Below are 18,167 nucleotides of genomic sequence, written 5' to 3' on the forward strand. Positions count from 1 at the left end.
GTGTAGGGGTGGAGTCCTCTGGTTTATGGGAGGGTCTTATAGAATGACTGACAGGTGGTCAGTGTAAACACAGACAAGTCGTTTTTTTCAATACAGCAGTTTTCCAAACAGGGTTTCTCAAGCACATAATAAACGTGTGTTGATTTCATTACTAATGTTTTTTCTTTTCATGCTCTACATGTTTCAGGTTATTTGTACTAATATTAAAACAAATAAATTAAGAAATGCACATATAATTCATTCATTAACTGTTTTAAATTGAACAGCGTTCTTCCAGAAGATATTCCCTCAGTTGGAGGTGGAGAGCGCTGTCTAACACGCTGCTCCAAAATCTCCCATAGCTGTTCAACTGGGTTGAGACTTGGTGACTGTAAAGGCCGCAGTATCTGCAGTATCTGGAAGCATCTGCACACAGATTGTTTCTCCACTCATTTATTTATTTTTTCTTTAAATTTCTCACTTGTTCAAACCAAATTCAGCTCATAAAAAACAATAATAGAGTAAATCTACTCTACGTTACTAGAACTAATAATAACTATAGTGGTACATGATTTGTTGTCCAGTAGCTTATAAATAGAATAATTCATCTGTGGTAAAATCATAACTCTGGAGCCATTTGAGAATTCATGTGTAAAAAGTAGGAAAATGATGGTTAATCCACGATAAAGAGGATTAACAGACATAAAGCTCAGCTCTTCTCTTAAACAGGGAATCTACCAGTAGCTCTTATTATAGTGATCTGAGATGGATTGGCTATGCCTCGATCCAGACAGTACGGGGCGATCACAGGCTTTTCCTCATTCTAGATAAGGCCAACTATAGGAAACTGCACTGGTGTTTACAGGTGGTCTTTTACTCCCTCTGTTCAGGGGGGTAACAAATATCCATGATACTGTACTCACCTCAGTTCAGGTGAAGACTCTTCCTGTTTGAAGTAAATGCCTCTACCCATTGACTGATCACTCTTCATAGACACACAGCTGGGCTCAGGAGAGTCTGGTCTCTTGCGCTTCATCAGACTAAAACACATTCAACCATCTGTTAAGAGCCGTAGTCTTTACTGCATCTCCCACCATCACACAGTGGCTTCATCTCTTATTACACTCAGTCATTTCTCTAAACACTCTTTGGAGAAGGTGAAGTGGAAGCTGCTACTTTTTCCTTCTACATTTGGCCGACACTCGTCAGAGTGACACACATGTATTACACACTTTCTGTGAATGGACTTCATTTTATGGCTTGAAAGTCTTTAAAACTTCACTTTCTTCTTTGGTGTTTTTGACACAGTATTAATGAAAGTCAGTGCTGAACCTTCAGGAAAGGTTATTTTCCCACATCAGGCTGTCAGATTAGATACTATATAAGCTGTTTTACCCAGAAATCAATGGGTAACAGTGTTAAACTCAGAGACCATAGTCCTCATTAAGCTGATTTAGTTTTGTTTTCTTCATCTTTCTCTCTTTCCTCTGCCCTCTCTTCTCCTCTGGCTCTTGCCTGAACACTTTCCTCTCCTCTCTCCTCATCTGCTCCTCCCTGAGCTCCATCCTCTATCCCTAATACATCTTCCCTCTCTGTCTACAACAAACACTTAATAATCATATGAATTATTACAGGCTGCTTATTTTTCAGTCACAGTTCTAACTGCCTTTTTTAGCCGTTGCTAAATGAAGTCCTCAACAGTTCGTCTCCAGTCAACAACATAACAGCCTAACTGCACCTGTGTGTGCGGCTCAGTCTAACGTATTGGACTTGTTGTGGGAAGTGAGTCTCTCCCAGAGAAAGAAGTTCCTGAATGTGGCCACAGACACAGGAAAGTGTACGTCACTGGTGGAAGTCGAGCTCCTTTAGTCGGCTATAAAGTGTGCAGATAAGCTCAGGTTGCAGTGTAGTAGTTACTGAAGAGAGCCGGCATAAGAGCTACGCTAATCCAGCTTGGAGAGAGCCTGGAGAGACGAGTCACAGCCCCCCACCTAATTACCCTGGGTCCCCAGCCTGGGTCGGGTGATGGGGTATGTGCCCCCGTCCCCCGTCCCCTGTGTAAATTTCCAAAACAGGTGTTTTTGATCCACAAACTTCCCAGGGTTCCACTGACGTGTCACTACTTTTTTGCAAAGTGTTGAAAGCACCAAATTTGGATTTAGCACAAATTTACAAAAAACAGTGAAGAAAAAATATTAAATCTCTTCTTTGAGCTGTTTTTAATTAAATATCTGTGAAACGAACGATTCTTTTCTGTTTTCTTTGCAGTTCACGTACCTTCCCAACTTTTGTCAGTGAAATGTCCTGACCAATTTCTCTGACCACTGAGATTCTCTCTGTTCTCTATTCACTTTTCTAAGATGCACATCCAGGTGCAGTGGAGTCTCATAGTTTTGGTCAGTGTAAGAACATTTATGCTTCATGCACATCTCACCTCTGACGTTCTTCAGTCTTGTGTTCCACAGAGCCGCTCATTTTGGAGGTCAAGCTTCCTCCTAAAAATAAAAATGAAACATTTTCTTTCAATTATGTTACTTGAATCTTCAGCAGGAGCTACAGGAACACTAAACGTGTGAGAAAAGACTGTTTGGTTAATGTTTACACAAAGAAATAGTGCAGAAGAAATACAGGTGTTACTCATAATGATGCATTCATAACAACCTATGAAGGTAAAACCACTGAGAGGAACCAAGACTCATAAGGAGAAACACCATAAGATCTTGAAGAAGAACCAGTTCTGGATAATATGAAGATGAATTACTCCACACACAGTAGTCCAATATTCAGAAAGGGTCCGTACTACCAACTGTGATGATGTGTTTCTAAGCTTTAAGTGGTTCCTGAGCTATGAAACCCAAACAAATGTCTGCATTTAAAGGTTGAAGGGTTTAATGAAACTAGTTTTCAGCTGTTCACATATGCAGCTCTCTGCTTCTCTGTTCTCCAGCATAAAAGACTTCAGTCTGCTGTTGTGTGAGGGTTGTGTAATTTAACTGGTACCATTATTTCCACCTTCTATCATATCCCCATGTGTCTAATGTGCAGGTGTGTAAAGAGTAATGAGAATCTCTACTGGAGTAAAAATACTGTTACTGTGTTGATCATTTCAGTACAAGTAGAGAATCTGCCTGATGATGTTTGTACGAAGCTGAACTGCAGAGTCAGATGGTCTGATTCCTGAGGAGATACAGCAGGATGTAGTAATCAAACACAGCGGCTCCGTCTGAAAATCACCTGCCGAGGTCAAAACCCGCTCATATTTCACTGACCTTCACTTTCCGGGCTCGCACTCTACTCTGACCACGGACGGGCAAAATAAGAGCTGAGAGATTTTTCTCAGATCAGTCTGAACAGTTTGAACCTGGTTTCTTCATCTGAGCTCTGCTGCTGAAGCTCCCAGTGTTTGTGGATGAGCGGTACTTTACTGTGGTCAGCACAAAACTCCAACGACACGTGGTCAAACCGACTAACAGACCCCGAACCAGCCATCAGGAAAGAGCCCTCATCCGGTCCAAAGTCCGAGTAACCCGACCTGCCCGATCCCAGCACTGAAAGCTACTTACTGTCCGTCTGTAGACCGCCGGTTTAACCCTGTAGATGCTGGATTCTGAAGGACAGGGATGTTCGATACCACCGATTTAAAATTCAGGCTGGTACCGATACCGACCCAATACTTTGTACAAATTTTGTCTGGTAAATATAAAAAAGTAATGTTGATCAAATCACAGCTTCATAAAGAAAATAAGACATCAGAGTAATGTATTTATTTAAAACTCTGAATTAGACTGACTGTAAATAATAATAGATGTGTTAGAGATAAAATGTTGTTTTTAATCCATCTTTTCTAGTATCTATTTTTCAAAGTTCATCATGGCTGTTTTATTGCCATTGCTCTGTATAATTTACTGACACCTAGTCTATGTAATCCACTTTAAATGACCAGTTCTTTAGGAAGCCCTATCTGAATAAATGTCTATCTGCTGCAGCGCATATTTATCTCCTCACTTATTTCATAACCACATTTATTAATCTGACCAGCTCCAACAGCGACAGAGCTCAGCGCAGCTTAAAGCGCATGTTGTCCGTCTGCACCTGGACAGCGCCGGCCTGCAGTACCGCCGCGCTCCGCCAGAGGCGCTTGTCTTGCCCTGGCAGCAGCACCTGACACCGCTCTCCTCGTCTGCCCTCCTCATCATAAATGCCTCGTATTCTGTGTTGTGGTTTATCCTGAGATGTTTCACAAGGTGTGTTGTGTCGCCACAAATCCTGACCGTTCAACCGCAATCATCACAAACCGCGTCTTGGCTGTTTGTGCAGCTGAAATAGCTCCACACCCGACTCCACTCACGCTCGGCCATTTCATCCGTCCATTGAGGGACTGAGTGACCGAGCCGCTGCGCTTACGCGTTACGCACTTACCCAGGCGGAAGAAAAAGTAGTTCCCACGAACCGCGTATCATTTAGACAAGAACTCAGCAGCTTCGTTACTTTCCACTGTGCTCCTGTTATTGATGTACATTACCTCACATGGCTGAAGTATGAAAAGTATCGATATTTCGATACTGAGAATCAATTTTAAGGCATAAATATCTGGTATCGGAGGGATCGATATTTCAGTATCGATCCGCACGTCCCAGTACTGACGGGCTCGTTCTCGGAGTTTCTCTCAGGAGGATCAGTCGCGCCTTAAAACCACTTCACCCCTAAATCCACCAACGAGCAGACGGAGCTCCGCGAATATCGACTCATAGTGTTTGTTAGAAATCGCAGCTTCACAGCTCCGAACCGACATTAGGGTCAGAGCCGGGTCTGGGCTGAAAGACCACATTGGGGTGAGTAGGAAATCGCTTCATCTTATATTCGCTGAACCTTTCCTTTAAATCGGTTCTCAATCCTAAGATGAGGGCGGCAGCTGATGACCAGGAGAACTGGACATAAGCCGTTAGCACGTCATGGCCTGTTGTGTTTGAGATAATGCTTCCTTTTCTAACTGGTGCGCATTATTTGACCCCTGCCGGCGTGGTGTTGTGGCACTCAGACAAATCCAGTCGGCTTCTGAAACAAATGCCTGTTAATTCAGTGACCGACCTGTGACCGGGCATTTCACTGTCTAATGAAACCTCACTGATGGTTTCAGCTCGTGTAGCCAAAGCTAATGGACCAAGCGTCGGAGTGACCGCCGTGTTTCCCTCCCTGCCAGCATCTAGAACCGCAGCTGTAGCTTCTGCAGGAGCCCCGACGGAGCCGCTGGAGGACGAGCTGAATACTCGACATGCACCCACTGTTCACGTTAGTGCTTCACAAGAGGGATTATGTGGTGATTCTAGGAAGTTGCTGTACTTTTAAACACAACAGCGACAGAAACGGCGAGCGTGAGAAACGTTGTGTTGTGGTGATGAAGCAGTAGCGTTAGCTAGCGAGCTTAGCTTCTGTCAGGACCTTCACCATCAATGACGCTGAACTGAGGGAAATAAAGTGACCGTTACCTTCGTTAATCAGCGTTTCATTCGCTATAATCAGCCAATTCAGACTAATATTTAAATCTACGGTAATGACGTGCAGCACCGACCGCTGTGTTTCACGTAGTTAGCACGACTGTTGTAGCACTAGCTAAAATGTGCTGGTCTGGATTAAAGAAAGGGCCTAAATTAGTGCCCATCCTTACATTTCAGTGCTTTCTTTATTAAATATCTGAACGAAGGACGGTGCTGGTGGGGAAGACTGGTGTGGGGAAGTCTCTACTGGAAACACCATCTTGGGCCAGGAGGTCTTCCACATGTCCAGTTCTGCTCAGTCAGTGACCAATGAGTGTATAAAGGCCAGAGCAGAACTTGATGGTAATGAAGTGTCTGTGGTCGACACTCCTGGTCTATTTGACTCTGATCTGACAGAAACAGCAGTGATGAACAGACTGGTTGAATGTATCAGTCTGTCCAGTCCTGGACCACACGACTTCCTCCTGGTGCTCTCAGTGGGTCACTTCACTCAGGATTGAAAGACGGTGAAGAGACTGCAGTGGATCTTTGGTGATGAGGTGCCGTCATTCTCTTTATTGAAAAAACATCACCTCATTGCCCACCCTGAGTTTTTCAGATGTTTATCTGCGTTGGGTAAGTCTGTGTTTATATTGTGTTGTTGGCTTTTCTGCAGTGAATCCAAAACTCAAAAAAATGATCAAAATAAATCTGTTTTTTTTTTCTCTTTCTGAAAAATGTAATGAATAAGATCATATAATAACAACCACAAGAGCAGGGCGTGGCTTTGTTGAGAAGGTTCTACTTTTTGGGACTTTGGGAAAAAAAAATCATATTATTAAACTTTTCAAGCATGTCTGGCTGTAACACCTCACACACTTCTGGTAGGCCTGCATAATATTAGAAGTTGTGCCAAAAGACACAGTCGGCAGAATTTACCAAGTTAAGTAAAGCAGAATGATTATTAAATTCCGTGGTTTCGGATTCGGTAGCTACATGGTCCAAACGTCCTTTTACAAAAACTTGTATAAAACTGGGGGAAAAAAAACAATCAATCCCGAAATAAAAAAAAACCCACAAACTTAAATCTTAGTCTAGTAAGAACGCTAATCAGTCAACTAGAGGGTATCAGAGGGAGTAGCTCTGACTTTGTTAATGTTAAATGTTAATTTAATTTAAATATTCTTCAGCTTCTTCACCCCAAGTGACCGGCTCCTTCACCCCAAGTGTGTGAAGGAGCACTATCGCAGGTCCTTCCTTCCTGCTGCTGTGAGACTGTACAACCAGCACTGCTCCCAGTAGACCCCACACACACACACACACACACACACACACACACACACACACACACACACACACACACACACACACACATACAATATACATACAATATACACACATACAGAATGTGAACATTCTTCATTGTGCAATATGTTCCTATGTTTCTAAGTGCAATACAGATTCCTATGCAACTTATTTTATTTTATTATTATCCTTATTTTCCTGTAAATAGTCTAGAGATTTAGCTTTAATTTTTATTATTTATAATGTTGATAAGGTTTATACTGTTTCCCATTTCTATTACTGAGTGCCTTACTCCTGTTACTCTGCTGCTGCTGTAATACTGTGAATTTCCCCGCTGTGGGACTAATAAAGGATTATCTTATCTTATCTTATTATTTACTTATTTTATTTATTATTCTTAAAAGAATGAAAATCTTGTGCTTATCTAAAATAACTCATTCCAAAAAAGTGAGAACCGCAGGTAAAATGCCATTAAAGCTAAGTTGTTATTTTACCAAACAGTTTCAGTGTTATTTCTAAATACATACTGATTCTGAAACTAATGCCTGCAACATGTTCCAAAAAGACAGGAGTCATGCATTGATATAACAGAACCACTTGGCCTATGTCCCATTGAAAAACGTGTCTTATTAAGCTGAAAATGTCATTGAAGGCCTGTTTGTTTGCAGAGCCTGGGACTTCAGTGTAACAGAAGAAGGACAAAAATCGCATTTCAAATCGTGTCAGTTTGTGTTTTCAGTCTCAACATGTTTATTTAGTCATTTTTAAAAGGAGCGATGATGTAACACAGGGGTAAACATGCTTCTGTGCCAAATTTTAGGAGCGCACTGCAGGCATTAAATTTGGAGTCAGCATATATTTACAAAAAACAATGCTCATAAAATTTTCAATGTAATACACTGCTTTGTTTTTATAGGTATTTCACATATTTCCACACATGCTCTGCAATGCGTATTGCACATCATCTTTAATTCTTGTAATTAATGAAGTATTATTAAATATATTCTTAAAATCTTATGACTTAATAAATTATAAGAACCTGCTTGATAATGTAAAAAGACAGATTTACGTTTATTTAAATTATAAGATGTAGCACTAAAAACTAAAGTCTCTATTGAAAACAGGTTTTTGTAGATTCGGGTGGGCTGGGCTTTCCCCCTAGTCTATGCAGATCCTCTGTTGCTCAAGTAGGATTAACCAGATTAACTCGCACTAACCAACATGAAAGTCAGACAGGGTCATCCCATCGGAAAAAATCCGACCTACTTCATCATAACACTGGCTGTGTTTACATGCAAAGATTTTCGTCAATCTGACTGAATGCATTGCCATTATAGATTAAGACTGAAGTGTTTATGTTCACTCTTCTTCTTCTTTCAGCTGCTCCCTTTAGGGGTCGCCGCAGCGGATCATCTGCCTCCATCTTGCCATATCCATTGCCTCCTCTACTTTCATACCAACCATCTCCATGTCCACCTTCACTATATCCATAAACCTTCTCTGAGGTCTACCTCTTCTCCTTCTACCCGGCAGCTCCATCTCCAACATTCTTTGACCAATATATCCACTATTCCTCCTCAACACATGTCCAAACCATCTCAACCTGGCCTCTCTGGCTTTATCTCCAAACTGCTCCACCTTCACTGTCCCTCTGATCTGCTAATTTCTAATCTTGTCCATCCTTGTCACTCCCAACGAAAATCTCAGCATCTTCATCTCCGCCACCTCAAGCTCAGCCTCCTGTCTTTTAGATAGAGCCACAGTCTCCAAACCAAACATCATAGCAGGACGCACTACTGTCTTGTACACCTTCCCTTTCACTCTTGCTGCTATCCTTCTGTCACACACATCAGCCCTGACACCCATCTCCACCCACTCCATCCTGCCTGCACCCTCTTCCTCACCTCTTTTTTGCACTCTCCATTGCTCTGGATGGTTGACCCAAGATATTTGAAGTCATCCACCTTTACGACCTCTACTCCTTGCATCTTCACCTTTCCACCTGCCTCCCTCTCATTCACACACATGTATTCTGTCTTATCTCTACTGACCTTCATTCCTCTCCTCTCCAGTGCAAGCCTCCACCTCTCCAGATTCTCTTCCACCTGCTCTCTACTCTCACCACAGATTACAATGTCATCTGCACACATCATGGTCCATGGAGCCTCCTGCCTGAACTCATCTGTCAACTGTTCATCACCATTGCAAACAAGAAGTGGTTCAAAGCTGATCCCTGATGTAACCCTACCTTCACCTTGAAACCATTTGTCACTCCAACTGCACACCTCACCACTGTCTCACTATCCTCATACATGTCCTGCACCACCCTAACATACTTTTCAGCTACACCTGACTTCCTCATACAGTACCACAGTTCCTGTCTTGGCACCCTATCATATGCCTTCTGTAGATCCACAAAGATCCTTCTGACCTTCTCTGTACTTCTCTACCAACACTCTCAATGCAAAAATTGCATCTGTGGTACTCTTTCTGGGCATGTTTATGTTCACTTTACTCAACAATCTGATAGAAAATCTCAGTTTTTTTCATGTTCACTACAAGAAATCCAAATTACACATATGCATGGAGAACATCTCAGTGTAGACATTACCATGACAAAGAGCATCACTTGAGTCCAGTCAGAGTAAGATGAGCAGCAGTGAGCAGTGCTTGTGTTTTTAGTTATTTTAAAATTATGTCAGACTGAGGAAAACGTACTTCACATGTCCTTATTAAAGAAGGCTGAGAGGAACACATTGTGTTCTGAGACACATAAGTTGGACATTTGTCCCACCGCCATCTTTTAAAGATCAGAGCATAAACCTCATCTCCTCTGCAGGCCAGTTTCTGCTCCCACTATGATGAACACTATTAACTTTCACTACAATGTGATGCAAATGACCAGATTGTACTTAAACTTTCCGGTTGGAAATGTAATCAGACGTTTACACGGATATTTACAGATTATTTACAGGATTACACACATCATTCAACTGGATAGAAACTGTGTTCCAAATGGCCTCAATCAGACTAGACTGTTCTGATTGAGGTGTGGACATAGACAAATTCTATTCCGATTGAACAATTAGTCAAATTTTTTAAAGGATTATAAGGCTGCATGTAAACGTGGGTACTGAAGGCCTACTTACTGTCTGCTTCCTCCATTTCTGACTGCAGGTTTAAACCTGTAGATGCCGGTTCTCCTCTGATAGACTCGTTCTCGTAGTTTCTCTCAGGAGGATCAGTCACACGTTAAACCCATTTCATTACTAAATACATGAACAAACAAACTTGAAGCTCCATGAAGGCTGAGCTCTGAGGAAGCCTCGACCCACTGAGACGGAGTCCGTACACAGAATAAAGCGAAACTAAAAGCAAACCGGAAACAGCCTCCATTACACAACTTCCTGTTCACCCGAAATGGCTGCAAACAGTGAAGACAGAAGTGACTAAGTGATTTTTCAGATTTGTGCTCTTTACTCAGCTTTTATATCAATACAGAGTTTCAGAACTTTACTTAGTCCATTAGATAAATACAGGAGAGTGACGACCACAACTCAGCTTTACTCCAGGTCCACTAGCAGCCCAGCTTTACTCCAGATCCACCAGCAGCCCAGCTTTACTCCAGATCCACCAGCAGCCCGGCTTTACACCAGGTCCACCGGCAGCCCGGCTTTACACCAGGTCCACCAGCAGCGCAGCTTTACTCCAGGTCCACCAGCAGCCCGGCTTTACACCAGATCCACCAGCAGCCCAGCTTTACACCAGATCCGGCGGCAGCCCGGCTTTACACCAGATTCACCGGCAGCCCGGCTTTACACCAGATCCAGTACTGGTGATGTCTGTGGATCATTTTAAAGACACGTCTTTGATTTTGTTTGTAATAAAGTGTTTTTGAAGGAAAGTCCAAACCTCTAATTTACTGATCCCTTCCAGAAAGATCATCAGAAGGAGGAGAGATAAAGTCTGTATGATGGGGTTTTGATGGTGTAGAAAACTGAGATGAATTGTGGGAAACAGTGAATCTTAATGTCAATATAAACAAAACTCAGTGTTTAATGTTTAGTGCAGGAACAGTTTACGAACAGACCAATCACAGCTCAGCACATCATAAAGAGGGAAAAGCTTTTTATAACCTTTAATTAATCTTTTCTTATAATGTACTTTATTACTTATTATCAACTTATTTATTCAGTAATATTGAAAATATTGATTTATGCTTTATTTAATTTTTTTTATAATAGTAATACAAATAATTGTAATAATAATAATGATAATAATAAAAAGAAATACATATATTATTTGTAATAATTATAATTATTAGAGTTGTAAAATAAATGATTACATAAAGAAATTTTATATATTTATTAATAATTATTATTAATGTATTGATTTATTTATTAATGTGTATGTATTTATTTAATAACAAGGTTAATTTGGTCTTTTTTGTTTGGTATAATAACAATAACAACTAATAAATATAGCCGCAAGCGGCGATGAGCGGGTTCATGAACGCACAAGCAGTACCAGGCCTTCGGCAGGTTTAGCCCATCAGGCCTAAAAAGGCCTCAAGCTGTTTGGATCCTATTCAAAGGCAGAGTGAATAGAACTGAAATGATGTCAATTCATTAAAAGGCCTTCAGTTGCCATAAACAACGAGCAGAGGTCTTTACCCACATTACAAGTTTGAATGAATCGAGTTCTTTCTACTGAAGCTAATTATGTAGATTATTGTTATAAATACAACTTTTGAAGTTAAAACAACTCGAATTTGATGCCTTTCTGATGACTTTTACTCACTGCTTGTAAGTTTTGTCAGCTTAATTATATTTGGTCAAATGTCCTTGAAGTGTAATTTAAACTCAGTTTAATAATGTTCATGCTGCCTCATTCATTGATATAGATTATTAAATAACTTGGAGGAATGTTCCTCTGTGCAGGATCAGTTACACCTTCATCTGTTCTTCCGAGTCTCTGAGCTCTTTCGATTGTTCAGGGCTTGGGAAAAACTTCCGAGCCGAGAGTTTGAGGATCCATCTCTCCAGGAAAGCAGACATGTCTCCTCCCTCCGGCCTCTCCGCGAGCCCCACCAGGCGCAGATGGACCTGCGGCTTCGGTTTTCCACCTCGTCCACCTTCAGAGTCAGTGCCTTTATGGCAGCCTCCGTTTCCTCAGCTTGCTCCTGCAGGGACTCTATATGGACCTCATTGGTCCTCGCGCGGCTCTCTGCCTCCTCGTGCGGGGTTCATGGGCGTGCAGCTCCTGCTGGACGTTCTGAATGGCGGTGAATAACTTGTCAGATCTGGATGTGAAGCCGTCTTTCATCGTTTGGACGGCTTGTAGAATCTGCTCGATGCTGGCTGGTCTCGGCTGTTGCCTCCACCTGCGCTGTTCCGTCCGCAGATTGCGGCTCCGCAGAACTTTCTGTTTGCGCTGTTTTCTGCGCCGTTCTGCTGGTTTTGTTGCGGCGTTTTGTCTGTAGTGTTCGCTGTTTCCATTTCTAGCTCAGAATTAACGAGGCTGGTCGTCTTTAGTGTCGAATCTTCCAGAATATTTGCGACGGGCTCCGGTTTGCGTCTAACTGGCACCGCCCATAACCCCAACTAACTTTTAGTAACAGTTCCTCATTGTTTATTAGATACAGCGGCTTAATTATAACACAGAGCATTTATTAATGTCCAGTTTTAAATGTTACATTTCACAAATGAACCTCAGCTACACTTATTAATGTTCATCTATTTAAACACGCGGTCAAGACAATGACATCATAACAATAAACACAATTACAGCGACTTTATTAAGGCGCATCAAACGCACATGAATATTAGGATCAACTAAAATACACATTTGCTTTAGCACTACAGAAAAACAGCGAATAGGAAGTAATAAAACAACACAGCAAACTCTGTCGTGTGAAATTGTGTTAATTTTCCAGTGTAGATGATTTTGTGTTGGTGGGTGTTGATGTCGGTGTTTTCTGAACACCAGCAGTGTTGAACCAGCTCTGGGGCGGTGCTCGATAAACGAGTCCTTACACTTTCCACTGAGTTATTCCTGCATCCGGTTTTATCGCGCCCATTTTTCTGGAGGCAGGTAGAAGACCGAGCGTCTGTAGCGTTAATCTGCTTATTCAAAAGGTAAGGGGAAATCTCTACTGGAAACACCATCTTGGGCCAGGAGGTCTTCCACATGTCCAGTTCTGCTCAGTCAGTGACCAATGAGTGTATAAAGGCCAGAGCAGAACTTGATGGTAATGAAGTGTCTGTGGTCGACACTCCTGGACTATTTGACTCTGAACTCACAGAAACAGCAGTGATGAACAGACTGGTTGAATGTATCAGTCTGTCCAGTCCTGGACCACACGGCTTCCTCCTGGTGCTCTCAGTGGGTCGCTTCACTCAGGAGGATTGGAAGACGGTGAAGAGACTGCGGTGGATCTTTGGTGATAAGGTGCTGTCATTCTCTTTATTGAAAAAACATCACCTCATTGCCCACCCTGAGTTTTTCAGATGTTTATCTGCGTTGGCTAAGTCTGTGTTTATATTGTGTTTGTTTATAGTGATGTTGGCTTTTCTGCAGTGAACCCAAAACTCAAAAAAATGATCAAAATAAATCTGTTTTTTTTTTTTTTTTGTCTTTCTGAAAGATTTAATGAATAAGATCATATAATAACAACCACAAGAGCAGGGCGTGGCTTTGTTGAGAAGGTTCTACTTTTTGGGACTTTGGGAAAAAAAAATCATATTATTAAACTTTTCAAGCATGTCTGGCTGTAACACCTCACACACTTCTGGTAGGCCTGCATAATATTAGAAGTTGTGCCAAAAGACACAGTCGGCAGAATTTACCAAGTTAAGTAAAGCAGAATGATTATTAAATTCCGTGGTTTCGGATTCGGTAGCTACATGGTCCAAACGTCCTTTTACAAAAACTTGTATAAAACTGGGGGAAAAAAAACAATCAATCCTGAAATAAAAAAAAACCCCACAAACTTAAATCTTAGTCTAGTAAGAACGCTAATCAGTCAACTAGAGGGTATCAGAGGGAGTAGCTCTGACTTTAAAACAAAATGTTAATTTAAGTTAAATATTCTTCAGTGACCGGCTCCTTCACCCCAAGTGTGTGAAGGAGCGCTATCGCAGGTCCTTCCTTCCTGCTGCTGTGAGACTGTACAACCAGCACTGCTCCCAGTAGACCCCACACACACACACACACACACACACACACACACACACATACAATATACATACAATATACACACATACAGAATGTGAACATTCTTCATTGTGCAATATGTTCCTATGTTTCTAAGTGCAATACAGATTCCTATGCAACTTATTTTATTTTATTATTATCCTTATTTTCCTGTAAATAGTCTAGAGATTTAGCTTTAATTTTTATTATTTATAATGTTGATAAGGTTTATACTGTTTCCCATTTCTATTACTGAGTGCCTTACTCCTGTTACTCTGCTGCTGCTGTAATACTGTGAATTTCCCCGCTGTGGGACTAATAAAGGATTATCTTATCTTATCTTATTATTTACTTATTTTATTTATTATTCTTAAAAGAATGAAAATCTTGTGCTTATCTAAAATAACTCATTCCAAAAAAGTGAGAACCGCAGGTAAAATGCCATTAAAACTAAGCTGTTATTTTACCAAACAGTTTCAGTGTTATTTCTAAATACATACTGATTCTGAAACTAATGCCTGCAACATGTTCCAAAAAGACAGGAGTCATGCATTGATATAACAGAACCACTTGGCCTATGTCCCATTGAAAAACGTGTCTTATTAAGCTGAAAATGTCATTGAAGGCCTGTTTGTTTGCAGAGCCTGGGACTTCAGTGTAACAGAAGAAGGACAAAAATCGCATTTCAAATCGTGTCAGTTTGTGTTTTCAGTCTCAACATGTTTATTTAGTCATTTTTAAAAGGAGCGATGATGTAACACAGGGGTAAACATGCTTCTGTGCCAAATTTTAGGAGCACACTGCAGGCATTAAATTTGGAGTCAGCATATATTTACAAAAAACAATGCTCATAAAATTTTCAATGTAATACACTGCTTTGTTTTTATAGGTATTTCACATATTTCCACACATGCTCTGCAATGCGTATTGCACATCATCTTTAATTCTTGTAATTAATGAAGTATTATTAAATATATTCTTAAAATCTTATGACTTAATAAATTATAAAAACTTGCTTGATAATGTAAAAAGACAGATTTACGTTTAAATTATAAGATGTAGCACTAAAAACTAAAGTCTCTATTGAAAACAGGTTTTTGTAGATTTGGGTGGGCTGGGCTTTCCCCCTAGTCTATGCAGATCCTCTGTTGCCCAAGTAGGATTAACCAGATTAACTCGCACTAACCAACATGAAAGTCAAACACGGTCATCCCATCGGAAAAAATCCAACCTACTTCATCATAACACCGGCTGTGTTTACATGCAAAGATTTTCGCCAATCTGACTGAATGCATTGCCATTATAGATTAAGACTGAAGTGTTTATGTTCACTCTTCTTCTTCTTTCAGCTGCTCCCTTTAGGGGTCGCCGCAGCGGATCATCTGCCTCCATCTTGCCGTATCCATTGCCTCCTCTACTTTCACACCAACCATCTCCATGTCCACCTTCACTACATCCATAAACCTTCTCTGAGGTCTACCTCTTCTCCTTCTACCCGGCAGCTCCATCTCCAACATTCTTTGACCAATATATCCACTATTCCTCCTCAACACATGTCAAAACCATCTCAACCTGGCCTCTCTGGCTTTATCTCCAAACTGCTCCACCTTCACTGTCCCTCTGATCTGCTCATTTCTAATCTTGTCCATCCTTGTCACTCCCAACAAAAATCTCAGCATCTTCATCTCCGCCACCTCAAGCTCAGCCTCCTGTCTTTTAGATAGAGCCACAGTCTCCAAACCAAACATCATAGCAGGACGCACTACTGTCTTGTAAACCTTCCCTTTCACTCTTGCTGCTATCCTTCTGTCACACACATCAGCCCTGACACCCATCTCCACCCACTCCATCCTGCCTGCACCCTCTTCCTCACCTCTTTTTTGCACTCTCCATTGCTCTGGATGGTTGACCCAAGATATTTGAAGTCATCCACCTTTACGACCTCTACTCCTTGCATCTTCACCTTTCCACCTGCCTCCCTCTCATTCACACACATGTATTCTGTCTTATCTCTACTGACCTTCATTCCTCTCCTCTCCAGTGCAAGCCTCCACCTCTCCAGATTCTCTTCCACCTGCTCTCTACTCTCACCACAGATTACAATGTCATCTGCACACATCATGGTCCATGGAGCCTCCTGCCTGAACTCATCTGTCAACCTGTTCATCACCATTGCAAACAAGAAGTGGTTCAAAGCTGATCCCTGATGTAACCCTACCTTCACCTTGAAACCATTTGTCACTCCAACTGCACACCTCACCACTGTCTCACTATCCTCATACATGTCCTGCACCACCCTAACATACTTTTCAGCTACACCTGACTTCCTCATACAGTACCACAGTTCCTGTCTTGGCACCCTATCATATGCCTTCTGTAGATCCACAAAGATCCTTCTGACCTTCTCTGTACTTCTCTACCAACACTCTCAATGCAAAAATTGCATCTGTGGTACTCTTTCTGGGCATGTTTATGTTCACTTTACTCAACAATCTGATAGAAAATCTCAGTTTTTTTCATGTTCACTACAAGAAATCCAAATTACACATATGCATGGAGAACATCTCAGTGTAGACATTACCATGACAAAGAGCATCACTTGAGTCCAGTCAGAGTAAGATGAGCAGCAGTGAGCAGTGCTTGTGTTTTTAGTTATTTTAAAATTATGTCAGACTGAGGAAAACGTACTTCACATGTCCTTATTAAAGAAGGCTGAGAGGAACACGTTGTGTCCTGAGACACATAAGCTGGACATTTGTCCCACCGCCGTCTTTTAAAGATCAGAGCATAAACCTCATCTCCTCTGCAGGCCAGTTTCTGCTCCCACTATGATGAACACTATTAACTTTCACTACAATGTGATGCAAATGACCAGATTGTACTTAAACTTTCCGGTTGGAAATGTATTTGGATACAGACGTTTACACGGATATTTACAGATTATTTACAGGATTACACACATCATTCAACTGGATAGAAACTGTGTTCCAAATGGCCTCAATCAGACTAGACTGTTCTGATTGAGGTGTGGACATGGACAAATTCTATTCCGATTGAACAATTAGTCAAATTTTTTAAAGGATTATAAGGCTGCATGTAAACGTGGGTACTGAAGGCCTACTTACTGTCTGCTTCCTCCATTTCTGACTGCAGGTTTAAACCTGTAGATGCCGGTTCTCCTCTGATAGACTCGTTCTCGTAGTTTCTCTCAGGAGGATCAGTCACACGTTAAACCCATTTCATTACTAAATACATGAACAGACAAACTTGAAGCTCCATGAAGACTGAGCTCTGAGGAAGCCTCGACCCACTGAGACAGAGTCCGAACACAGAATAAAGCGAAACTAAAAGCAAACCGGAAACAGCCTCCATTACACAACTTCCTGTTCACCCGAAATGGCTGCAAACAATGAAGACAGAGAAGTGACTGAGTGATTTTTCAGAGTTGTGATCTTTACTCAGCTTTTATATCAACACAGAGTTTCAGAACTTTATTTAGTTCATTAGATAAATACAGGAGAGTGACGACCACAACTCAGCTTTACTCCAGGTCCATCAGCAGCCCAGCTTTACTCCAGATCCACCAGCAGCCCAGCTTTACTCCAGATCCACCGGCAGCCCGGCTTTACACCAGGTCCACCAGCAGCCCAGCTTTACACCAGGTCCACCAGCAGCGCAGCTTTACTCCAGGTCCACCAGCAGCCCGGCTTTACACCAGATCCACCAGCAGCCCAGCTTTACACCAGATCCGGCGGCAGCCCGGCTTTACACCAGATTCACCGGCAGCCCAGCTTTACACCAGATCCAGTACTGGTGATGTCTGTGGATCATTTTAAAGACACGTCTTTGACTTTGTTTGTAATGAAGTGTTTTTGAAGGAAAGTCCAAACCTCTAATTTACTGATCCCTTCCAGAAAGATCATCAGAAGGAGGAGAGATAAAGTCTGTATGATGGGGTTTTGATGGTGTAGAAAACTGAGATGAATTGTGGGAAACAGTGAATCTTAATGTCAATATAAACAAAACTCAGTGTTTAATGTTTAGTGCAGGAACAGTTTACGAACAGACCAATCACAGCTCAGCACATCATAAAGAGGGAAAAGCTTTTTATAACCTTTAATTAATCTTTTCTTATAATGTACTTTATTACTTATTATCAACTTATTTATTCAGTAATATTGAAAATATTGATTTATGCTTTATTTAATTTTTTTT

The 18,167-nt window shown here is 41.4% G+C and overlaps 2 protein-coding genes across 2 annotated transcripts in view; one reads left to right on the forward strand and one right to left on the reverse strand.

Moving 5' to 3' along the window:
* LOC108415395 (NACHT, LRR and PYD domains-containing protein 3-like) overlaps positions 1 to 10,102 on the reverse strand; it is an 843,678-nt gene extending 833,576 nt beyond the window's left edge. Inside the window, exons 1-2 of the mRNA XM_037540841.1 lie at positions 9,908 to 10,102; positions 2,414 to 2,474 (exon numbers count right to left, since the gene is read on the reverse strand). Coding sequence (XP_037396738.1) covers positions 2,414 to 2,474; positions 9,908 to 9,923 — 77 coding nt within the window. The 5' untranslated portion in view covers positions 9,924 to 10,102. The remainder of the gene's footprint in view (positions 1 to 2,413; positions 2,475 to 9,907) is intronic.
* Positions 1 to 18,167, forward strand: part of LOC119263959 (NACHT, LRR and PYD domains-containing protein 3-like) — a 268,422-nt gene that overhangs the window by 17,346 nt on the left and 232,909 nt on the right. The gene's annotated exons all lie outside the window — the stretch shown is intronic.

Source organism: Pygocentrus nattereri, chromosome 9 (genome assembly GCF_015220715.1).
Source record: "Pygocentrus nattereri isolate fPygNat1 chromosome 9, fPygNat1.pri, whole genome shotgun sequence".
NCBI classification, from domain to species: domain Eukaryota; kingdom Metazoa; phylum Chordata; class Actinopteri; order Characiformes; family Serrasalmidae; genus Pygocentrus; species Pygocentrus nattereri.